The following is a 24,956-nucleotide window of genomic DNA, read 5'->3' on the forward strand; positions in this document are numbered from 1 at the left end:
TCATCTGAGATAGCTGTCAGTGGGTGCAAGGAAAGCATGAATGGTTGCAATGCAAATTCACTAAGGTGTGTGTGTGTGTGGAGGGGAGGGAGTAGGGGGATGAAGGGACCCCGAGGGTCATCCAGCCCCACCCCCTGCAAAGCAGGAATGTTGAAGGAGGTGATTTCAGCCTGGGTGGTGCCGCTTCGCCAGGCAGGAAAGAAATCCTGCAATGCTAAACTTTTTTAAACCATGGCAGCAGCAGCAGCAGCAGTTCGTCCTGGGTGGCGCAGGGGTGGGTGTGCCCCCCATGAACAGATGTGCCTTGCCCTCTTCCTCCCCCCCATCTCTCCTTTCTCTCTGTCCAATTTCCACCCGATCTCAAGACAAAAGCAGACAAGCCTATAGGAGCATAAACTTCTGCAGCATGAATAAGGGGATCAGGTTGCTCTCTTTCTCCCCCCCCTCTTTCTTCCCCACGTGACTTTCTCAGGAATCTTTGCCAGCAATATCACCACCACAGCCCCTTTTCCCTGGGTCCATTTTCGCACTGCAAGGGAGAGGGAGGTGGAGGAGAACCTCTTTTAAAAAAGAAAGGAAGGAAGGAAGAAAGCCAGGAGAGAGGAAGAGAAGGACAGACCTTGCCCCTCTCCCTCCTACGGAGAGTGGATTTCGACTACAGGCGCTTTGGAGAGTCTTTGCGGCTGCCTGCCTGCATGTGTGCCTTGTGGTATCTCTTTTGCAAATCACCTGCAGACTGAAATTATCCTCTCTGCTCCCAGGACGTATTGCAGGGGGAGCGTTTTAAAAAATTCCCTATTTTTGCGCGGATCTGCTACGCTAAAGGGGGAGAAATTCTACCATCTCACACGCGCGGCGAGGCGGAGGGAGGGGAGGGAAAGCCCCGCTTAAAAAAAACCCAAAACGCCTGCTGTGTTTTCTTTCTAGAGAAACGCCCCTCTTTCTCTCCCCCTCTCTCCAACCAGCCAGGCAGCCTCCCCTTGCTGCCTTCGCAGGAGAAGCGGCGTGAGAGGAGATCTGCTTCTGCTGGAGGGGACCTGCAAAGTTTCCTCGAGGAGCCCCCCCCCCAAAAGAGGGCGAGGAGTGGAAGAAGGATCCGGGCGGGGTGGGAAGGGGGCGCGCTTTGGCGCTGTGCCCGACCCAGGGCGCGTGGCGCGCCAGGCGGAGGATCCGCAAGATCCGAGGCGCCTTTGTGGGTGGCGCGGCGGCGGCGCCCCAAAGTGGACTTTGAAAAGGAGAGAGGGTCTCCGAGATAGAGAGAAAGCAGGAATTAAGAGGGCGAGGAGAGGGGCGAGAGGTCTCCTCGCCTCGGGGGTTTGTCGACCAATCGCTCCGCCGGGGGGAACTTTGCCGGGCAGGGGGACAACTTGGAGAGGTCGGCAGCTCTCCGAAGAGACGCGCGGCGGCGGTGGCGGTTCTCGTTCTGCTCCTTCCCCCGGATCCGTCCCTGGGCGCAAAGGTGACCCACTGCCGGGTGATTTACGGCTGCTCTCTGCCCTACGGCTCGCCCGCACTGTAAATACGCGCTGGGGTCGCCAGAGCGCGGAGAGAGCCTCTTCCTCTCCACCAAGACTGGAGCGCAAGGCTGGGGCGCCACCTGACATCTCCACGAACCCCAAAAAACCAGGGACTCTTCCCCACCCCCCGGAACCAAAAGCGTGTGTACCTGCTGTTAGTTTTGTTCCTGGGATAGAAAAAGGCTTTGATTGCCCCCCTAAAAGCTGCCTTCGGATGCTGCACGAAGCTCCTGCCGAGAGAAGGTCCTTTGGGGCTTAAGAAAAAAGAAACAATTTCCCCCCTTTTAAAATATAACCTCTGCTTAACTATGGATTTCCTGGCGGCGTGGATGCGTCTGCTGCTCGTCTTGGCTGCCTTTGCAGTTTTGCCCCATCAGGCTGAAGGTGAGTAAAAGCTTCAGCTCTGGACTTCATTGATTTCGCTTTACAGAGAGAAGTTGGGCCGCTTAATGAGATTCTGCGGCGAGGTTTCCCTGCTGAAGTTGGGCTGGGGATGATCTATGGGGCTGGCACCGTCTTGCTTTTTTTTTTTTTTAGTTTTTTTAAGCAACAAGCCCGACCACCGCCTGAGAATCTCTGTGATCCTCTTGAGGAAGAATGCTTAGGGGACTCTCCCAAGAGCAAAAAATGCTGCTAAGTCTCTGTGTTCAGTTGCCCAGAGCCTGCAACTCTTCTTGGCTTAAGAGCACAAGAAGTGCCTTGTAGGATCAGACTAAAGTGCTTAGGGAGATGCCTTATCACCAGTTCATCTAGCCTGGTATTGTCTACACTGACTTGCAGAAGCTCTCCAGGGTTTCAGGCAGGAATTCTTATACCAGCCCTATCTGGGAATGGCGGGAATTGAACCCGGTACCTTCTGTGCGCAGAGCAGGTCTTCTGCCACTGATCGGTGGCTCCGTCATACAAATGGAGCTGGTTTATCCTGAGTCAGACCCCTGTTCTGTCTACTTCAGGATTGTTTTATGACAGGCTCCGTAGAGATGAGAGCTGTTCGAATCTCATGAGAAATGCTGGAGGGTTTAAAGCAGAGGTTGGAGGGCATCTGTTATGCATGATCTAGTTGAGATTTCTGCATTGCCGGGGGTTGGTCTAGATGACCCTCGGGGTTCCCTTCCAGCTTTACAATTCTATGATTCTATCTGTAGCCACTAGGGACAGTGAACCGGAGACCTTTTTGCATGCAGCGCAGGTGCTGTACCACTGAGCCACACCCCTTCGAGGTCTGCTTAGCCCGGCAGCCACCAGAAATTGAACCCCAGTCTCCCTTATGGAACTATCTATTGCAGGCACCCCCAAACTTGGCCCTCCAGCTGTTTTGGGACTACAGTTCCCATCATCAATTCCCAGCGGGACTACAATTCCCACTGGTCCTGTTAGCTAGGGATGTTGGGAGTTGTAGTCCCAAAAACATCTGGAGGGCCAAGTTTGGGGGTGCCTGATCTAGTGTCTGCAAAGAGCATTTAATCAATTGGATCAAGCCTTATCATTTTTGCACAGGCAGTGTAAAGAGCGTGGCAGCAAACTTGCCAAATGTGTGGTTGTTCGTTCTTTTTTTACAACATCGTGCCCTGAACATCTTTGAACTACTTACTTCAACACTCATTACCCCCTTCCAAAGTTCTGCCTTTAGGTGGCACACCTTGAAAAGCAGAATGCTTTCCATGCCTTTCCAAATTGCTCTTCAGTCTTGCCAGAATATGTCCTGCGCCAGCATTGTGAACCCAGGAAGCTCCTTTACCCTGAGTTGGACCATCACACTTAGTGTTGTCTGCACTGGCTGGCAGTAGCTCACCAGGTCTTCAGGTAGGAGTCTCTCCCAGCCTTACCTCGAGATGCCAGGGGTTGAACCCGAGACCTCTTGCGTGCACTGGGATGCTGCTCCACTGGGATGCAGTCCTTCCCAAGGGATAGAATCGTGGAATTGTAGAATCGAGTTGGAAGGGATCCAAGGGTCATCTAGTCCAATCCCCTGCAGTGCAAGAATATGCAACTGTCCCAAACGGGGATCGAACCAGCAGCCTTGGCCATATCTGCACCACGCTGTAGCCAACTGAGCATATCCAGGCTGCGTTTGTACATAAAGCTATGGAGGGTACCTAGCTTCCAGTGCACCACTAATAGATGCGTAACCCACAATTAGGGGTAGGGACGCGGGTGGTGCTGTGGGTTAAACCACAGAGCCTACGACTTGCTGATCAGAAGGTCGGCGGTTCAAATCCCCACGATGGGGTGAGCTCCCGTTGCTCGGTCCCTGCTCCTGCCAACCTAGCAGTTCGAAAGCACATCAAAGTGCAGTAGATAAATAGGTACCGCTCCGGCGGGAAGGTAAACAGCGTTTCCGTGCGCTGCTCTGGTTTCGCCAGAAGCGGCTTAGTCATGCTGGCCACATGACTCGGAAGCTGTACGCCGGCTCCCTTGGCCAATAAAGCGAGATGAGCACCGCAACCCCAGAGTCGGCCACGACTGGACCTAATGGTCAGGGGTCCCTCCACCTTTACTTTAACCCACAACTGGCTGTATAAAACCAGCTCCTTTATGCTTTCTGCCTGGCAGTAACGACATTCACACATGAGAAGCTCAAAGATGTTTGTCTGAAAGCTCCGGGAGCTGAGACATCTTCGCCCCTGGCAGTTGCTGTTACGCTTAAGAGTTTTTTTTGCTACATGCTCATTAGAAACCAGAAATGTGAAGTGAAAACATGACTCCCTATTTACTAGTCCTATTACTATTTTAACACCAGTTCTGCACTCGACTGTGTGCAAGATATGCCCATGTGTCGGGAGGTCTTGCCGCCTGCATTAGGCATGCCAATATCAATTTTTAGACGCCTTGTTTGTTTGGAAAACAATCCATCAAGGCAGTGTGCGGTAAACATTACGGCTGACATTACTTCGGCATGGACTACCCACCGATCCCGCCTGTTCCTGGAGCGCATGCAGGGAACAGTAAGATTTATTGCCGTCTCGGAGCAGCCTGGAGTGGAAAAAGTGGCTGGATGACATAAGGCCTGGAGAGTTTAATTGTGCATAAAAACTCTCTTACCTGCTCTCATGCTCAAGTCCCCCCCCTTCTTACTCCAAGAGTCGTTTCACTCACAAAAGCCACATTTCTGATCCCAGCATCGTGCTTTGCTGCCATTTGACCCGGGCGCTTGCTCGATTTCTCTTTGCTTCACCCAATTTTCACTAGTTCTTTGATTTCTCTGAACTCGGCGATTCTCTGCTGAACACATGAGCTGCCTCCGCTGCTTCTTGGAATTGACTTTAGGGGATACGGGCCGTTGGTCTGTGGCGATTACTCCTGGGGTGGCTCACAAAGTCCTTGCTTGATGCTGCAGTCAGAGATGATGCGAGCGTGGACTGGCCGTCAAAGTACCAGGGAGAGGGTTGTAGCTCAGAAGTATAGCATCTGCCTTGAAAGCAGACGGTCCCAAGTTCAGTCACCAGGTAGGGGAAAAAATGCCTGAAATCCTGGAGAGTTGCTGCCAGTCAGTGTGGACAATACTGGTTCTCAAACGCCTTGGTACTCAAACAACCCAAACACTGCAAACCTGGAAGTAAGTGTTCTGGTTTGCAGACTTTTTTTGGAAGTTGAACGTACTCCGTTTTGAGTGTTATGCTTCCGATTTGAGTGCCACACTTCCATTTTGAGTGCTAACGCTGAGGTCTGTCTCTTTTTGCTATTTATTTTGCGTTTTTGTTTTTGTGGCTCTTATTGTTTTTGTGATGGTGTGGAACCCAGTTCAGCTACTGACTGATTGTGTGACTGCAGTACTTTGTTTATTGCTTTCATTTTATGGATCATTGCTCAATGGTTAGATAGGAAAATTCATGTTAAATTGCAGTTTGAGGGGTTGTTTTTAAAAGTCTGGAATGGATTGGTCCATTTTGCATTACTTTCTATGGGAAAGCGCACCTTGGTTTTGGAACGCTTTGGTTTTGGAACGGACTTCCGGAACGGATTAAGTTTGAGAGCCAAGGTACCACTGTACTAAGCTTGGTACATGGCAGCTTCCTATGATTTTTGCTGAGTCGGTAACACGTCTGGCAAAACCTGGATGTATGGCAAGTAGGGCGATTAAAATAATACTACTAATAAAAATGCTATAAAATGTTTTTGAAAGCCCAAAAACCTACTTTGGGCAGAGGTGTATACATTTAAAAGTGTCTTTAAAAAAGCTCAACAATTTTGGGGTCTTATGCCTGCTTAGTTTTCATCCAAGTGAGAGCCCCCAGTAGAACTTTGTAAATTGATGCTCCTTTCTTTCGCTTGCTCACTTTCACCAGAATTCAGGCTCTTCAAAGAAAGCGATTGGCTGGAGGTTAGAGATGAAGGGAGCCACTGTGCAAATTATAATTAACTTGTGGAACACGTTTCCACAGAATCTGATGATTCCAACTAACTTGCAGGGTTTTTAGTTCAGAGAATGATAGATCTATTTAAAAACGGTTCATGGAGAACCAGTCTTTTAGCTATTAATGCTGAAAACTAAAAACTATATAAAAAAATTCAAACCTCTCTCTACAGTGGCAGTCTCTATGTTGTTGTTTAGTCATTTAGTCATGTCAGACTCTTTGTGACCCCCTGGACCAGAGCACACCAGGCACTCCTGTCCTCCACTGCGTCCCACAGTTTGGTCAAACTCATGCTGGTAGCTTCAGGAACACTGTCCAACCATCTCGTCCTCTGTCGTCCCCTTCTCCTTGTGCCCTCCATCTTTCCCAACACCAGGGTCTTTTCCAGGGAGTCTTCTCTTCTCATGAGGTGGCCAAAGTCTTGGAGCCTCAGCTTCAGGATCTGTCCTTCCAGTGAGCACTCAGGGCCGATTTCCTTCAGAATGGAGAGGTTTGATCTTCTTGCAGTCCATGGGACTCTCAAGAGTCTCCTCCAGCACCAGAATTCAAAACCATCAATTCTTCGGCGATCAGCCTTCTTTATGGTCCAGCTCTCACTTCCATACATCACTACTGGGAAAACCATAGCTTTAACTATACGGACCTTTGTTGGCAAGGTGATGTCTCTGCTTTGTAAGATGCTGTCTAGGTTTGTCATTGCAGTCTATATGAGGACCAACAAAAGGACAAGGCTGCCTTTCACACTCTGTTGTGAGCTCCTAGAAGCTGTTTTGGGGAAAATGCAGTTTGGGTACACATTAGCGTTTACTCTGGCCCCAGTGAGCTCACACCACCTTATCCACCTTGAAGAGCTATCCCATAGTTTCTTGAGGAATGCCGCTGTTTGACGCATTTCCCGCCAAACTAGCTTTAACCAAAGCCACGTCCACTTTGCGGTTAAGCAGAGGTGCGTACATTTGAGAGAGCCCCTGCGCATCATGCTCAGATTAAACCTTCACAAACAGTGTGTGAATGCAGGGGAGTGGGGGAAGCCAAACAGGTCATGTGCAACAGGTGAAGGCATTCCCTTCCCTTATCTGGGGTGTACAACAATGTGCAATCGCAATTTGAAATGCAGTGGGAAGGACCTCACTGGGTTTTAAACCACTAGTGTTCACATAACCACAAAGTTCAGGTGTCCTGATGGGATACGTTGCTTTAGCTCAATGTCCACCAAAAGCTCTGCGCATCCCTATTCTTTTGCTAACCTTCACTAACAAAATGTTGTTCAGCTGACCAGTCCGTGGACTAGGGAGCAGAGTTTTTGCCTGCTATTTCCACCTCCCGGACCTCCCTCTGTTTAGCTAAACCTGTGAACCCAGCTGACAAAATACCGTATTTTTTGCTCTATAAGACTCACTTTTTCCCTCCCCAAAAGTAAGGGGAAATGTGTGTGCGTCTTATGGATTGAATGCAGGCTGTACAGCTATCCCAGAAGCCAGAACAGCAAGAGGGATCGCTGCTTTTGCTGTGCAGCGATCCCTCTTGCTGTTCTAGCTTCTGAGATTCAGAATATTTTTTTTCTTGTTTTCCTCCTCCAAAAACTAGGTGCGTCTTATAGAGCAAAAAAATACGGTATGTGGATGGTTTTTTTGTTTTTTTTGCAGGCTTTCCTCCTGATTGTGTGTTCAGACATTGTGCACGCAGACAAGCTGTATGTACGAGCTATGCATGGGCTCTTTCCATGGGTTTGTCTGAACAGATGGAGAGCAGAACCGATAGGCATGATTCCTCCTTCTGTGTGTGCAATATTGAAGGAGCAGTCATCTGAAGAGAGCTCATGAATGTGAAGTTTTAAGGGAAGGGCTGTTTCTCAGTGGCAGAGAACATCTGCTCTGCATGCAGAAAAATAAAAATAAAAATTTATTACTTATACCCCGCCCATCTGGTTGGGTTTCCCCAGCCACTCTGGGCGTCTCCCAACAGAATATTAAAAACACAATAAAACATCAAACACTAAAAACTTCCCTAAACAGCTGCCTTCAGATGTCTTCTAAAAGTCAGATAGTGGTTTATTTCCTTGACATCTGATGGGAGGGCGTTCCACAGGGAGGGTGCCACTACCAAGAAGGCCCTCTGCCTGGTTCCCAGGTTCAGTCCCTGGTATCTGGGAGAGTCCCAGAATACTTGAAATGCCCTCTATAAATGTTACGCCATAAATATCTCTCGCCAGTGAAAATAGGCAATGTGGCAGAGGTGGTTTGAACACATCGGATGCCCTGAAAACTAATGTTTGTGCAGACAAATGACTTCCACCCCACTTAAGTTTAATTGCAATCTGAGTTGACTGTTTTTGCTTTCCTACTTAAGAGGGGTCCTTTTTAACTCTCTATATGCTGCCCTTCAATTTAGCAAAATCTCAGGGTAATTCCAGGTGATGTTTTGAAGGCAGAGGAGCATATGCGACTACGCATTTTGCTGAAGCTAAGCAGGTCTAGGTCTGGATGGGAGACCACCTGCATGTTGGAAGAAAAGTGGGATATAAATGTAAAGAGGCGGGAATCAAATCAAGATAAAACAAGAGGGAGGGGAGGGGGAAGCAAGCAGAAGTAAAATAATAAAAGTTGATGCAGCAGGATCTGACACAAGGGACCCTTCATCCACCAGTGGCACTGATCCTGGCTAGACTGCACTTGCTGCCAATTAGTTTCTGGGCTCAAGTCAAAGTGCTGGTTTTGACCTATATGGCCTTAAATGGCTCAGGATTGCAATGCAAGGATCGCCTCTCCCGCTACGAGCTGACCTAGCCCTTCTTTATGTGCCTCTTCCATGAGAGGTCTGGAGGGTGAGAACATGAGAACTGGGCCTTTTTTGTGGTGGCTCCCCATTTGTGGAACACTCTCCCCAGGGAGGCTTGCCTGTCTCCTTCATTACATATCTTTAGGTGCCAGGTGAAAATGTTCCTCTTCAACTAGGCCTTTGATTGATTAATATCCGATGCCCTTTTAAATGTGTTTGGGGGAGGGTTTGTTCGTTCTTCATTTCTGTTCTGTGCTTTGTGTTTTTATGCCGCAAACTGCCCAGAGGTCTTTGGATGCAGATTTAACAAATAAAATAAAATAATACCTGGAGCTGGGCCTGGAGGCAGGGTGCATGCAGGATGAGGGATAGCTCAGTCTATTGAACAGGAGAACTCTCAATCCCAGGGTTATGGGTTCCAGCCCCAAATTGGGCAAATGATTCCTGCATTGCAGGGGGTTGGACTAGATGACCACTGTGGTCCCTTCCAGCTCTAGGATTCTGTGTCTTAGCTCAGGGATTGAGCACATGCTTTGTACACAGAAAGCCCCAGGCTCTATCCTTCGCACTTCTAAATCCTTGACAGATAGACTGGTGACTGAGAGTGGCCACCGAGACCATATAAGAAGAAGAAGAAGAGAAGAAGAGTTTGGATTTGATATCCCGCCTTTCACTCCCCTTCAGGAGTCTCAAAGCGGCTAACAATCTCCTTTCCCTTCCTCCCCCACAACAAACACTCTGTGAGGTGAGTGGGGCTGAGAGACTTCAAAGAAGTGTGACTGGCCCAAGGTCACCCAGCAGCTGCATGTGGAGGAGCGGAGACACGAACCCGGTTCCCCAGATTACGTGACTACCGCTGAAAGACTGAAAGACCTACATTGGCTCCCAATGAATTTCCAAGGACAATTCAAAGTGTTGGTGCTGACCATTAATGCCCTAAACGGCCTCGGTCCAGTATACCTGAAGGGGCGTCTCCACCCCCATCGTTCTGCCCGGACACAGCTCCAAGGGCCTTCTGGTGGTTCCCTCGCTGCGAGAAGCCAAGTTACAGGGAACCAGGCAGAGGGCCTTCTCGGTGGTGGCGCCTGCCCTGTGGAACGCCCTCCCATCAGATGTCAAGGAAATAAACAACTACCTGACTTTTAGAAGACATCTGATGGAAAGTTTTTAATGTTTGTTGTTGTTGTTGTTATTATTATTATTATTATTAATAATAGTAATTTGTTGGAAGCTGCCCGGAGTTGCTGGGGAAACCCAGCCAGATGGGTGGTATGATGATGATGATGATGCTGGGAATGTCTCCTGTCTAAAACAGTAGAGTGCTGCTGCCAGCCAGTGTGGACAGAATGGAGCTAGTTGGACCAGTGACCTGACTCTGTGTGAGCGGACCTCTTTAGGGAGGTTCAGTATTCCAGGGGCAGAGTGTGTGTTTATGTTTGTATGCAGAAGATCCGGAAAGAGCCTCCAGACTGAAACCTTGCAGACTGAGTCCCTGTCCACCAGTGTAGACAACACTGAACTCAATTGGAGCCACGATCCAACTCAGGATAAAGCAGTTTCCTATGTTCCTATTAGTTACCCTTCAACAAACGGCAACTATTTCGTCCTGCAATAAGGGTGATTAAAGATTGTCCACAGGGCAGTTTTCCTCGGTCCTTCCGCTATCCGAAGTGGGCATTTGCTGTGATGGATTAGTTTAGAATAATGAACTCCTGGCTCTCTGCTCACAATCCCCGGCAAAAGAGTAGGCAGCTTTCCAAATTAAATTTTCTCTTCCCCTCTATCCACATGCTCTTTGCGTCTGGCTGGCTGCACCAGTTACTTTTTGGGGGGTGCCAACAGTTTAAGTCCCACAGCATGAATTTGAAGTGTTGTGATGCTGCTTTAAGCAGCCCTTGTTGTTGTTGTTGTTTAGTCGTTTAGTCGTGTCCGACTCTTTGTGACCCCATGGACCAGAGCACACCAGCCACTCCTGTCTTCCACTGCCTCCCGCAGTTTGGTCAAACTCATGCTGGTAGCTTCAAGAACACTGTCCAACCATCTCGTCCTCTGTCGTCCCCTTCTTCTTGTGCCCTCCATCTTTCTCAACATCAGGGTCTTTTCCAGGAAGTCTTCTCTTCTCATGAGGTGGCCAAAGTCTTGGATCCTCAGCTTCAGGATCTGTCCTTCCAGTGAGCACTCAGGGCTGATTTCCTGAAGAATGGATAGGTTTGATCTTCTTGCAGTCCATGGGACTCTCAAGTGTCTCCTCCAGCACCATAATTCAAAAGCATCAATTCTTCGGCTATCAGCCTTCTTTATGGTCCAGCTCTCACTTCCATACATCACTACTGGGAAAACCATAGCTTTTACTATACGGACCTTTGTTGGCAAGGTGATGTCTCTACTTTAAGCAGCCCTGGCTTCCCCCAAATATTTCTGGGAGAGCATGTTCTCCTTCATGGAGAGCACATGTTGCGGTGGGGGTCTAACAAGACACCCCCTCTTGGTTACTGGGCGGGACCGTTTGGATGGCCATGACTGTGATTGGGCCAGTTTGGGTTGTTGGGGAGATTTTGATGTTACCATTTAGAGGGTTCGCCCAAAGGTTATATATTCTTGGCACAGCTTTTTTCAATCTATTTTGCTGCGTGCATCGGATTGCCCGCGCACCCTTCCTAATTTAGGGCTATTGCGTTTGACCTTGCTATGCCTGTCATGGGGTCGTCTGCTTTTGGGGCAGGGGCCTGGTAGGAATTTTGTCCATTTGGCAGATTGGCTGACACCATTTGGTTCTTGCCTACTGCGTAGCAAATCATCACAACTTGTAAGGTTGCGGTTAGGCCCTGGTTAATTTTGGTTGGTGGATGGGTAAGGGTTGGCTGGGCCTGCCCCTCCAATGCTGCTGCAGCAAGGAAATTCCGTTAAAGGAATCCAGGGGTTTGCCATGCTTTTGTCTGTCTCCCCGGCAAGGGGCTAGGGCCGTGCAAGCCCCTGGGAGCATGCAGGGAGGGGTGACAGTATGGTGCCCAGTCCCTTTCTCTCCCCAACATTGTTTTTCCTTTCTGGCTTTCGGAAGTCAGTTCTGTCCCTGGGCGGGGACAGATAGTCGTAACCAATCCCCAAGCAACCACTCACATTATGTATTTTAATAAAGTTGTGGCCAAAATTATGCCAAAAACCTTAAACAAAATTTCTGTGTGAATTGTGATTTATTTAGGGGGTGGCTTGGGGACCTCGACACGCAACTGTAGTTTGTTAAGATTGCTGAGACTTGCTAGCAGGCCCCAGATTCTCCACCCAGAGCTACAGTTCTCCAGGTTTTCCTGAGAAGAGGGGTTGACTTTTCCGGGTTAAACCCCTCTGGGACTCTCTTGTTCCTACCTTGTCAGATGGTTGTGAAGATAAAACAGGAGAGCAGCTATGTGTCTTGAACTCCTTGGAGGATGGATGAGTTACGGATGCTGTTGACAACAGCAGCGACAACTTATTTTGCAATTAGAGCAGCAGAGTTAACATAACGTGGGTGGCTTGTTAGTGGAAAATAAAACACGAACCTGCCCAGGATTGTATGGCCATCCTCCATAGATGCTTTAGTTTAGATTCCTGCATTGCAGGGGGTTGGACTAGATGACCGTTGGGGGTCCCCTGTGATTCTATGGATTGGGCCATTTTGGCCGGAATAAACTGTGGGAAACTTGATTGTGATAATCAGAGGCCCCTGGTGATCTTTGGTTCTGTGGGCATTGAATGCCTTGTTCCCTGCTGCATTCCGGACTTTGCTTTCTTACAGCATGTACTCAAAGGGCCCTCTCCTGCTTTTCAAAACTGCCCTCTCACTTTGGATTCCATAGCGTTGGAAGCAGGCAATCAGCTTCCTGCGAAGGCCCTGGCCTTGACACTTTTATTAACGGTCTGGCAGGTGCGGTGCAGAAGTGGCTGTTGCTGCCTCCTTGGGGAGACCAACTGCAGCGCTGGCCATAAACCCTTCCTTTGTCTCCGCGTCCCCAGGCGGCATTGAACCAAATCCTCGTGTCCTTCAGAACCCCCAGCGATTGCATCCTGCAGCAGAGCCACTTGCGCCTTGAAGACGAGAGAGGCGTCACTTTTCACCAAACAAACGGCCAGTGTCTGGCTTGACGTTTTTTGCAATTCCCTCTAGGTGCTTTCGAAGGCACTTCTCTTTGTCGAAAGAAAGAAAGAAAGAAAGCTTTAAGAAATAAGGCATGTGTGGTGCATCGTGATTTCCATAAAAGCATTGCTTTACTCTCTTAGAAATCCAAGAGGCTTTATTTCCTACCCAGGCCTTCTCAGCCTTGTGCATTGGACTACAACTCCCATCAGTCCCAACTAGCAGCTGGGGCTCATGGAAGTTGTAGTCCAAAACATCTGGAAGGTGGCAGGTTGGCAAAGGATGTCCTCCCTGTAAGTCTCTCTCTCTCTCTCTCCTTTAAAAATAATTTTTATTGGTTTTTGCACATGTTTTCCAAACACAACATCCCATCTTATACAATACAACAAACCTTTGGCTATCACAGCCTAGGACTTCCGTCAACCTCGACTAATGGTTTTCTAACCTTCTTTCTGATTTTGCATTTTATTTTAATAGTTATTGCTATAAAATCCAAATCCTCAATAAACTCCTTCTTAGTCCTTTTTTGCAATAATTCATAGTCCTCCCTGTAAGTCTCATTTGTAGAAGGTGTATTTTAAAAAAAACACTGTAGCAGATGAAAAAGCAACAGCAGCAACCCTGTGATTTTTGCATGAGTGTCAGCTGTGACTTATTCTAAGCAAGAGCTTGCCAGCTCAGGAGTGTGTGATTTAATCCTTGCTACATTTTACTTTAAGATACAGTGAAACGCTTGCCCGCAGTTTCAAGTGGGGAAATGTTTTTCAGGTTGCAACGCTTCCATGCTGCGCTGGGCTCTCTTTGTCAGAGGAATTTAAGCAGGGACTCAGCTGCCATCTGCCAAGGATGCTGTCGTCACAACCTGAGTTGCAGATCCTATGTTGAGCAGGAGGTTAGACTAGAGGGGCTCCAGTGCCCCTTTTAGCCCTCTGTGGATAGTGTGCTGGGGTTGTGCACTGGCTCATGGGGATGCCGGTGGTGCTGTGGTCTAAACCACTGAGCCTCTTGGGCTTGCCGGTCAGAAGGTCGGCAGTTCGAATCCCCGCAACGGGGTGAGCTCCTGTTGCTCTGTCCCAGCTCCTGCCAATATAATAATAATAATAATAATAATAATAATAATAATAATAATAATATTTTTTGAAAAAAGTTTATTTATACCCTGCCCTCCCCAGCCAGAGCCAGGCTCAGGGCGGCTAACACCAGTGAAGTTACAATAAAAACATAATAGGGTAGGAAAGGTAAAAGGTAAAGGTACCCCTGCCCGTATGGGCCAGTCTTGCCAGACTCTAGGGTTGTGCGCTCATCTCACTCTAGAGGCCGGGAGCCAGCGCTGTCCGCAAACACTTCTGGGTCACGTGGCCAGCGTGACAAAGCTACTCTGGCGAGCCAGAGCCGCACACGGAAACGCCGTTTACCTTCCCGCTAGTAAGCGGTCCCTATTTATCTACTTGCACCTGGAGGTGCTTTCGAACTGCTAGGTGGGCAGGTGCTGGGACCGAGCAGCGGGAGCGCACCCCGCCGCGGGGATTCGAACCGCTGACCATGCGATCGGCAAGTCCTAGGCGCTGAGGTTTTACCCACAGCGCCACCCGCATCCCTATATAGGGGAGGAAAAAACCCCACAATTTAAAATACAGGTTAAATACAATTTAAAATGCAGCCTCATTTTAATAATAGCCTATAGATCATACCATAAGGGGAGGGAAACATAAGGGTCAGACTGAGTCCAAACCAAAGGCCAGACAGAACAGCTCTGTCTTGCAGGCCCTGTGGAAAGATGTCATGTCCCACAGGGCCCTAGTCTTTTGTGACAGAGCGTTCCACCAAGTCGGGGCCAGTACTGAAAAGGCCCTGGCCCTAGTTGAGACCAATCTAACCACCTTGAGACTTGGGACCTCCAAAATGTTGTCATTTGTGGCCCTAAGGTCCTCTGTGGGGCATACCAGGAGAGGCGGTCCCATAGGTACGTGGGTCCTAGCAGTTCGAAAGCACGCCAGTGCAAGTAGATAAATAGGTAGTTAAATGCTGCGGGAAGGTAAATGGCGTTTCCATGCGCTCTGGTTTCCGTCATGGTGTTCCGTTGTGCCAGAAGCGGTTTAGTCATGGAGGCCACATGCCCCGAAAGCTGCCTGTGGACAAACGCCAGCTCCCTCGGCCTGAAAGCGAGATGAGTGCCGTAACCCCATAGTCGCCTTTAACTGGACTTAAGCATCCAGGAGTCCTTTACCTTTACCTGTTACCTCACTAAAAGGGTAAAGGTAAAGGTACCCCTGCCCGTACAGGCCAGTCTTGACAGACTCTAGGGCTGTGTGCTCATCTCACTCTAGAGGCCGGGAGCCAGCGCTGTCTGCAGACACTTCCAGGTCACGTGGCCAGCATGACAAAGCTGCCTCTGGCGAGCCAGAGCCGCACACGGAAACGCCGTTTACCTTCCCGTTAGTAAGCGGTCCCTATTTATCTACTTGCACCCGGGGGTGCTTTCAAACTGCTAGGTGGGCAGGCGCTGGGACCAAGCAACGGAGTGACCCCGCCGCGGGGAATCGAACTGCCGACCATGCGATCGGCAAGTTCTAGGCGCTGAGGTTTTACCCACAGCGCCACCCGCGTTACCTCACTGGCTCATGCCAAATCCTGGACCCCAAACCAAAGCAGTTTGACCCAGAATTTGACCAGAACAGGTTGAGACAGTGCTGGATTGGGTCCACCCAGAGCAATATGGGGCTGTCAAATGGGGTCACGTGGCTTCAGCCGAAGCGTCATTGTTCCCATTGACAGACCTCAGCTCATGATTCGGCACGGCCATTTATAGCCCCACCTCCTTCTCTGGCTCCCTCCCATTCCCTCTCTTCAGCATTTCAGTGGATGATGGGAAGTGTAGTCTTTTGCACACGAAACTGTACCTGTCTCCCAGGATACCTCTGCCAAAACAAAAGATGCCCTTTGCATAAAAATGGGGACGAGTCGTCTAGTTTGCTCTCGTGGGCCAAGGCAGAATTCCAATACTTGTGCAACCTCTGTGATTAGTTAGGGGTTCAACCCTAATCAAAGACTGCAAGACTATCAATCGATCAGGAGCAATTGGTCCCTATTTGTCCCAGCTTGGTTGGGGCAATCCAGAGCACTAGATTGTGCCCTGAATCGGATTGAGAGGGACGTGCAGAGACCTCGTATTGCATATGCTCCAACTGTCCTATTTACCAAGTCAGCGTCTATTTTCTGGTCCCTCCTAAATCAGGGTCAAACTAGATGTGATGTTAATAGCACAAATACTGTACTTATTTTAATCCTCTGCCTCTATTTTGGCCGGCACAATCTGTCACTGGCTCTGCTTTGCCCCTATGATACCCTGTTAACTTTTTTCTGCGTGAATTTCTAAAATTCTTGTGATGTGTTCCCTTGGATCTGAGTTCAGGTCCTGCCCCAAACCCCTAATATCTGCAGAAGCTAAAATTCTAGCGTTTGGGTCAAAGGCATCCTTTCTAGCATGTTCTGTGTATTCATACCAATGTGCTGCGCATAGTTCATTGCAGTGTTCCATTTCATGGCCTGCAGCTGCTGAGATACATTTTAGAACGGATAACTTATTTTAGGAACATCTGTGGTTTCCTAGGCTCCTTTCAACAGAAACAAGCACTCTTCCAAGCTTGAAGTTGGTGGAAGACAAGCTGTTAAAGGATAAACTCATTTCTGCTGTGCTTCTTTCTCACTTACAAAGCACCCAACTTTTTCAAAGGGCTAGGAAGCTATTAAAAGTTCAGACTTTGCATGGACAAGTGTAATGAAATCTGGAGCTCATTTATACAAAATACAGTAGGTTGAAACAATTTTAATGGTAATCGTTAACAACTGTTATAGTGATATACTATATATATTTGTCTATTTTCTTTTCCATACTTTTATCTTCCTCATTTAAAAATAGCACCTTATATGTAAAGGAAAAAATAATAATACTGTATAAAACTCCCTGCTTGCAAGCTCAGAACCCAATTGAAACCACACAAAAGGAAAAAGGAATTGGGAGGGCAGAGGAAACAATAACATTAAAGCATGTTTATCCATGTTTGTTAACTGATGTGGTTAAACGATTTTTTTTAAAAAAATCTTAGACTGAGTTTTAGCACGCATGAAAAACTTAAAACAAACCCCTATTTCCTGATGAATAGCCTTTGCACTATAATGTAACTTAAATAGAAAACTATCTTTAGAAGGATTTTTCCTCCAAAAGCATTTTATTTTAAAAATCCAATTTAAATTTTAAAAATCTGATTTTTTGATTTTTTTTTAAACCATTGATTTTTATCCACCCTGGTTCGGTGACCTGTGCAGGGGAACTGTCTGCAACACCCTAAATCCGGCACTTGCCTCAGGTTGGACTTTTGCCTTGTATCCCATTGGCTGAAGGTTCAGATGCTCCTGTTGTGAGTTTGCTCCCTCCCAGCCTTTCTCAACCTGTGGGTCCCCAGATGTTGTTGAACTACAACTCCCATCACTCCTAGCTAGCAAGGCCAGAGCTCAGGGATGATGGGAGTTGTAGTCCAACAACATCTGGGGACCCACAGGTTGAGAAAGGCTGCGAGTTTAGACACTAAGGATAGTTGGAGAAACTGTGCTGCTTGTGGAAAATGGGCTACTTTGTTGTAAAGGTAAAGGGACTCCTGACCATTAGGTCCAGTCGCGGATGACTCTGGAGTTGCAGTGTTCATCTTGTTTTATTGGCCGAGGGAGCCGACGTACAGCTTCCGGGTCATGTGGCCAGCATGACTAAGCCGCTTCTGGCGAACCAGAGCAATGCACGGAAACACCATTTACCTTCCTGCCAGAATGGTACCTATTTATCTACTTGCACTGGTATGCTTTCAAACTGCTAGGTTGGCAGGAGCAGGGACCGAGCAATGGGAGCTCACCCCATCACGGGGATTAGAACCGCCAACCTTCTGATTGGCAAGCCCTAGGTTTAGATCACAGCACCACCCGCGTCCCTTTACTTTGTTGTAGGGACTGTTAAAGCTCCCCCCCTCTCCAGCACTTCCTAATTTAACAAGTTGGTTTTTATGTCTGCCTAACACAATTTTCTTTCTGGTCTTTCAGGTGTATGCGTCTACGGAGGCTCATCATTTCAGGTAGGTCAGATTTAATGTTATTTTGTGACTAGCTGTGCTTGAATTAGATTTCATTTTATGGCACGGAAGGGGCTTTGTCCTTGAAGCAAATTCTAGCCTGGAAGAACGGAAGTACAGCGCTCAGACGATGGTGGGACCGGAGAGGTCCTAGCGCCTATACCTGTTGCGATGGCATCCTCTGCTACTGTTTTTGAGGTGGCTACTATAGGGCACAAGTTGGCTAGAAGTGGCTGGAGGGGGAGAGGGCTTAGAGAGGGAGAAGTTGCAGATTTTGCAAAAGGCCTGTCTGCTTCTTTCCCCAATGCTATCACTTCATTGCAACAGTTACAGGTATTGCAATGTTACCTTTTTACGAAGTTGCAAAATCATTAAAAACACACACATGAGGCATGGCTTTGACTGCAACCCTCAACACACTTACTCCTTCGAACTCAGGAAAACTTATGGATAAACTCTTATATTTGTTACATGGTCCTTTTATACTTTGGTTGTAAGTAAACTTTTTTAAAAAATGTTACAGAACTGTGTTTAACTATTCTATGCATTTGTGTGTGTCATAAAAAACCCCTGCAACTCTATATGCACATACCTGGGAGTAAGTCCCATTAAACTGGATGGGGCTTGATTTTGGGTAGACAAAGAATCATGCATAGGATCCCACTGCATATAGGGCGGTGTGTTTTGTAAGCCCTGAGGTACAGAACATGTTTGAGATTTCCGAAACTTTATTAAATTTCCCTTTTTCAGCCAGCTGTGTTTTTGTCCATGGCTGAAGGAATGAGTACGGGAGACGATTTTCAGATAATACTTTTAAAGCCTTGGTTTTATGATATAAATTGTTGCTGAGTGGTTTTGCTTTTTTCAAGAGTAATGATCTTTGTCGGCTTAGCCATGCTGTAAGAGAAAGTATTAGCTGTGTCAGGAAATGTGTATGTAAACTTTCCCCCTATGTAGAGTGTGGCATGTGGGATTAGCAAGTGTCTGAGAGATGGGTACGGTCTGATTTTTAAACTCTGACTTAGAAGGGTGAACTGCCCTTAATATTGCTGGACCAATTTTGGGCTCAACTGTGGGTCTTTTTTAACATTTCATTGCATGGCGTGCTTAACAAAAAATGCTCCCGTCAGTCTTCAATGGGAGGAAAGTGGTGTGAGATTCTAAGGTTGTTTCAAATTGATCTGTTTGAGGACTATTTATCCTGATTTGTTTGTGGAGAGGTTAGACAATGTTGCATCAACCCAAGTGTTTTCCCAAACTTTGCATTGTATTTCCCCGTTGCTTACATCTTTGGCAGAACGCTGATCTGTTTGGGAGGAAGTTTTGTTGTACATTAGCTCCGCACCTACTTTAACGACGCATTGTGAATTCCACCAGTATGTGATTTTGACCTGGCAATATATCACAAATCATGGTGGGTGTTAAGGCTGGGCGATATATCATCTGAAACTGGTTTCCAGCCCATATCAAGATATTGGTTTCATAATTTCTGACCTGGCGTATATTGCGAATCATGATGTGTGTGTGTGTGCTATGCAAAAATCACAATGTGGGGAAAAACTGTGAAGCCAGGCAATGCCTCTACATAAAGGTAAAGGTAAAGGGACCCCTGAGCATTAGGTCCAGTCATGGCCGACTCTGGGGTTGCGGTGCTCCTCTTGCTTTATTGGCCAAGGGAGCCGGTGTACAGTTTCCGGGTCATGTGGCCAGCATGACTAAGCCACTTCTGGCGAACTAGAGCAGCGCACAGAAACACTGTTTACCTTCCTGCCGGAGCGGGAGTATCTACTTGCACTTTGATGTGTTTTTGAACTGCTAGGTTGGCAGGAGCAGGGACCGAGCAACGGGAGCTCACCCCGTCGCGAGGATTCGAACTGCCGACCTTCTGATCGGCAAGCCCCGGGCTCTGTGATTTAACTCACAGCGCCACCTGCATCCCGCCTCTACATAGTTCCAACCTTATTTCAGAAATTGTGATACATCAGCATACCACAATGTTTAGCTGGTAATATATCAAGAAGATGAAAACCAGATATTGCCCAGCCCTCCTGGAGATGTAGTTCCAATTATTTCCGGCATCCATGGACTCGGTGGTTTCTATGCAACTCCTTCTTTTATCCCCTACCTTGTGAGGTGTGAAGTGGCCCCCACTGTTCTGGGTCTGACCTTGCTAACTGAGATTTAGCTCTCAGTTTAGTGCCCTTATGCAAACACAGTTTGCTTTCCTCCATCCGTATCCTGGCAGTTGCTCCCTGCGTCTAACCCTCTTAGAGTTAAAATTGCTCTTCCCTCCCAACTTTGACATTGTCCCTTTAAAGCCGTCCTGTTGCAAAGAGAGAGAGAGGGGATGAGATGAAATTGATTTACGGCCCGTTGTCTTTGGCGGACGGCTCGACGAAAAGCCCGAGCAGATTGCATGCATTTGTTTCCATTAAAAATATACTGTGGAGCATCACAATGTTTTAAAGGCTATTGAGAAATCTGCCTACACTCCATCAACTCTAATAAATTGTGCGGCAGATAATTCTCCCCTCCACATTTTGGCTCGATAAGTACTGTAATATACTGGTGCTCAGAACACGCGGAAATGAGACATCAGGATGTCACCCCTGCCTGTTGACGTGCGGCTGATATTTGCAGGACTCTTTTTTCACCAGGCTTGTAGGTTTTCGTAGGTAGCAAAGACAGTGTGGATGCCAGACACGTACAGAGCTCCCTTTCATCATGTGGCACAGCCTCAGTGACTGATTCTTAGCCCGCCGCTTATGATAGACTGCTGGTTCCTCTCCATGTATCTCCGCAGATGTCGTGGGATGTACTGAGGAAGGAAAGTTCTCATGGCTGTGGGTGGGGGGACTGAACATCTGCCTTACGCTGAACCAGATAATGGCAGGAAGAGCTGTAGCTTGGCTAGTTGCGTCTTAATCTGTGTTTTGAATTTTTGCTCCTTCCACCAATTTCCCCCCCTTCCCAATTATTACAAATCAAACCAAATTAATTTATTTTAATACAATTCCCTCCCCCATTGCGTAATATGTTCACATCGCTGCATCAATTCTTATTAGTCTCTAGTTGTCACTTCACTTGCCATTAAACATTTCTTACAGCTGCCCCCCTTGTGTGTTTTAATTTTTGTGAAGCTCCTTGAGGCCCGGTTCTGGGGGGAAAGTGTAATAATAATAATAATAATAATAATAATAATAATAATAATAATAATAATAATTCTCACAAAAACCCTGTGACATAGGTTAGACTGAGTGGGGATTTGAACCCGGGTCTCCAAGATCCTAGTCCATGGGTAGGCAAACTAAGGCCCGGGTGCTGGATCCAGCCCAGTTGCCTTCTAAATCCAGCTTGCGGATGGTCCAGGAACCAGTGTGTTTTTACATGAGTAGAATGTGTCCTTTTATTTAAAATGCATCTCTGGGTTATTTGTGGGGCATAGGAATTTGTTCATTTCCCCCCCCAAAATATAGTCTGGCCCCCCCACAAGGTCTGAGGAGTATAGCATCTAGATCAAGGGAAGTAATAGTGCCACTGTATTCTGCTCTGGTCAGACCTCACCAGGAGTACTGTGTCCAGTTCTGGGCACCACAGTTCAAGAAGGACACTGACAAACTGGAACGTGTCCAGAGGAGGCCAACCAAAATGGTCAAAGGCCTGGAAACGATGCCTTATGAGGAACGGCTAAGGGAGCTGGGCATGTTTAGCCTGGAGAAGAGGAGGTTAAGGGGTGATATGATAGCCATGTTCAAATATATAAAAGGATGTCACATAGAGGAGGGAGAAAGGTTGTTTTCTGCTGCTCCAGAGAAGCGGACACGGAGCAATGGATCCAAACTACAAGAAAGAAGATTCCACCTAAACATTAGGAAGAACTTCCTGACAGTAAGAGCTGTTTGACAGTGGAATTTGCTGCCAAGGAGTGTCTAAAAAGGGAGGTGGGCAATGTGGGGGTGTTAACCCCAGTTGAGCAGTGTGATCTGGTCCCTCAAGTACTCACAAAGATCTTGGTGGCAGTGGCAAAAGAAGAAGATACAGTGCTGGAATGAGAGAAGCTCAGTGCCTGACGGAGGTGCATATCACCCCCGGGACCCACAGCAGTACAATTCCCATAGCAGTGGAAATGGCTGGTGTTTCCTGATTTGTCCCAATCCAATGCAGCAAATGTGAACGCTATCAGTTGTTGTTGTTTTCAGTCCGCAAACGGCACATAATGGATTTTGGGATTCCCCGGGTTTGCACTGTTTCCCTCGCGTTGAAATAAATGGTGTGGCATAATGTAAGGAGGACATCATCAATTACATGGGTTGCGAAAAATGTCACCATAGTGGACAGTGGTGAAAGAAGACGAATGACACAGTTTTGGGTGGAAGCTGAACCGCAGCAGAATGGAAATGGTTCTGTGTGATGTGATGAATATGGGGCAAGAGAGAAATCGGTGCCTTCTCACATCCCTGCCCCCCAGATCAAGCAACTGTCTTCATTTGTGCAAGAGGGTCCATGAGAGTGGAGGTGAGGGCCACACCCAGTATTCCTTCACCCCAGAGGGTTTGCCCTTTGACAGAGGTGAGCTAACAGTAAATCACACCATGCAAGTTGGAGTTAAATCTTTATTAGCAAAAAACATGATGGACACAAGAGTGTCTGGCCTATAAGCACAGCACTCATCTCTGGTAGGTCTTATCCCCATGAAGTAGTTGTTGAAGACCTCTGCTTCCTCACAGATGACTAAGCCCCCTCCTCTCCAGGGCTTTCCCCAAGCAATCGGAGACTGCGCCCGCGCATCGCAAATCTCTTCTCTGTTCTTTTCATGCCTCTTCTGGTTCTGGGAGACAGGAGGGGAGCTTATCGCAACAGGAGGGGGAGGCATCCATGACTCATCACTGCCTTCTGCTTCTGCCTCTGATTATGGACTTCTCTGCAACAGACTCTCCCCGCTCTCTAAGCCTTGTTACCTGTTCAGGTTCTGACACCACCTCCTCCCAGTTTTCTCCCTCTCACCGCTCATTGTTGTCCAACCCTTCCTCTGCATCCATGATATCCGTGGGTGAATGCGTTCCTTAGGTCAAAAGCAGCATCTACCCTATTTTTCACTCTGTAAGACGAACTTTCCCCCCTCCAAAAATTAAGAGGAAATGTGTGTGCATCTTATGGAGCGAATGTGGGCACCATGGCTTCAGCGATAGCAATACAAAGCCTCCGAAGCGCAGTGGGAGCTCCCTCTTGCTCTCCTGGCTTTGCTTCACTGGAGAGGTGCTGCACAGCTTTCCCTCACTGCACAGCGCCCCTTCAGCGAAGCAGGAGGAGAAATGGAAGGGGCTCCGTTTCTCCTGCCGCTTCGCTGAAGGGGCGCTGCGCAGAGAGGGAGAGATTTTTTTCTTCTCGTTCTCCCCCTCTGAAACTAGGTGTGTCCTGTGGTTGGGTGCGTCCTATAGAGTGAAAAATACGGTAAGTGATCTCTCGAAGATTTTAGAATCTTGACAACTCTTCATGCTACCATCAGCAAGTAACTGATAGAAATGAATTCCTTGATGAATCTGCGTTTTCATGCAATAAAAACAAAAAGGTGTGAGCCGTGGAAGGGAAGCAATATTAGTGATCACTAATGCATGGCCTGCTGTCAGATATTGTAAGGTTGGCAGTAACTGGGTCACTGGACTGGATCTCGTCGGTTGCTTTTTCTGCATGCTAAAGGGCATATTCATATATATTTTTAGTTGCCATATTTTTAATAGGCTCCGCCGCTGTGCCCTTTACAGTAGCCTGACATGGATGAAACTAAGCACAGGAAGGTATTCTTGGCATAGAGACAAGTGTGGAAAGCTTCACTTGTGACATCTGTGTCATGCAAAAGGCACAGGAGCAGAACATTTTTAAAATTTAAAAGGCTGGCAACCTTTCCAGACAACCCTACTAGTTTCTTTTTTGTTGGGGTGGAACAGACTCCCTTGAGAGGCGGTGGACTGTCCTTCCTTCGATGTTTTTACGCAGAGGTTGGATGGCCACCTGCCATGTATGATCTGTTAGAATTCCTGCTCCGTGGCTGCAGTCATGGGGTTATTGTCTATCACATAGAATCATAGAATCATAGAGTTGGAAGAGACCACAAGGGCCATCGAGTCCAACCCCCTGCCAAGCAGGAAACACCATCAGAGCACTCCTGACATATGGTTGTCAAGCCTCTGCTTAAAGACCTCCAAAAAAGGAGACTCCACCACACTCCTTGGCAGCAAATTCCACTGTCGAACAACTCTTACTGTCAGGAAGTTCTTCCTAATGTTTAGGTGGAATCTTCTTTCTTGTAGTTTGGATCCATTGCTCCGTGTCCGCTTCTCTGGAGCAGCAGAAAACAACCTTTCTCCCTCCTCTATGTGACATCCTTTTATATATTTGAACATGGCTATCATATCACCCCTTAACCTCCTCTTCTCCAGGCTAAACATGCCCAGCTCCCTTAGCCGTTCCTCATAAGGCATCGTTTCCAGGCCTTTGACCATTTTGGTTGCCCTCCTCTGGACACGTTCCAGTTTGTCAGTGTCCCTCTTGAACTGTGGTGCCCAGAACTGGACACAGTACTCCAGGTGAGGTCTGACCAGAGCAGAATACAGTGGCACTATTACTTCCCTTGATCTACATGACGGTGTATGTTTTGACTCTACAGAGTGGGAAGTGACAGAACATCTCTTGCCTTTCCTGGAGATGCCAGGATTGAATCTGGGGTCTACCACTGAGCTAAAGCCGTTTCCCTAAATGATGCTCTCCAGGGCTCTCCGTTTCTCTCTAACATCATCTGGAAATAGAATCCTAGGGTTGGAATAATAATAATAATAATAATAATAATAATAATAATAATAATAATAATTTATTTATACATTTGGCTGAGCTTCCCCAGCCACTCTGGGTGGCTCCCAATCAAGTGTTAAAAACAGTACAGCGTTACATATTAAAAACTTCCCTGAGGGTTGTTAGAATTCCTGCTCCATGATTGCAGTCATGGGATTGTTGTCTATCACATGATGGTATATATGTTTTGACTCCACAGAGTGGGAAGTGACAGAGACAGGATGCTTGTGTT

At 47.6% G+C, this 24,956-nt stretch overlaps 1 protein-coding gene across 2 annotated transcripts in view; it reads left to right on the forward strand.

Moving 5' to 3' along the window:
• The first annotated feature begins 598 nt into the window (after positions 1 to 598).
• The window catches only part of FRAS1 (Fraser extracellular matrix complex subunit 1), a 374,578-nt gene continuing 350,220 nt past the window's right edge, over positions 599 to 24,956 (forward strand). For both annotated transcript variants that reach the window (XM_082236229.1, XM_082236230.1), the window contains exons 1-2: positions 599 to 1,901; positions 17,850 to 17,881. In XM_082236229.1, coding sequence (XP_082092355.1) covers positions 1,826 to 1,901; positions 17,850 to 17,881 — 108 coding nt within the window. In that variant the 5' untranslated portion in view covers positions 599 to 1,825. The remainder of the gene's footprint in view (positions 1,902 to 17,849; positions 17,882 to 24,956) is intronic.

This window comes from Podarcis vaucheri, assembly GCF_965113315.1.
Source record: "Podarcis vaucheri genome assembly, chromosome: 9".
Taxonomy (NCBI): Eukaryota; Metazoa; Chordata; class Lepidosauria; order Squamata; family Lacertidae; genus Podarcis; species Podarcis vaucheri.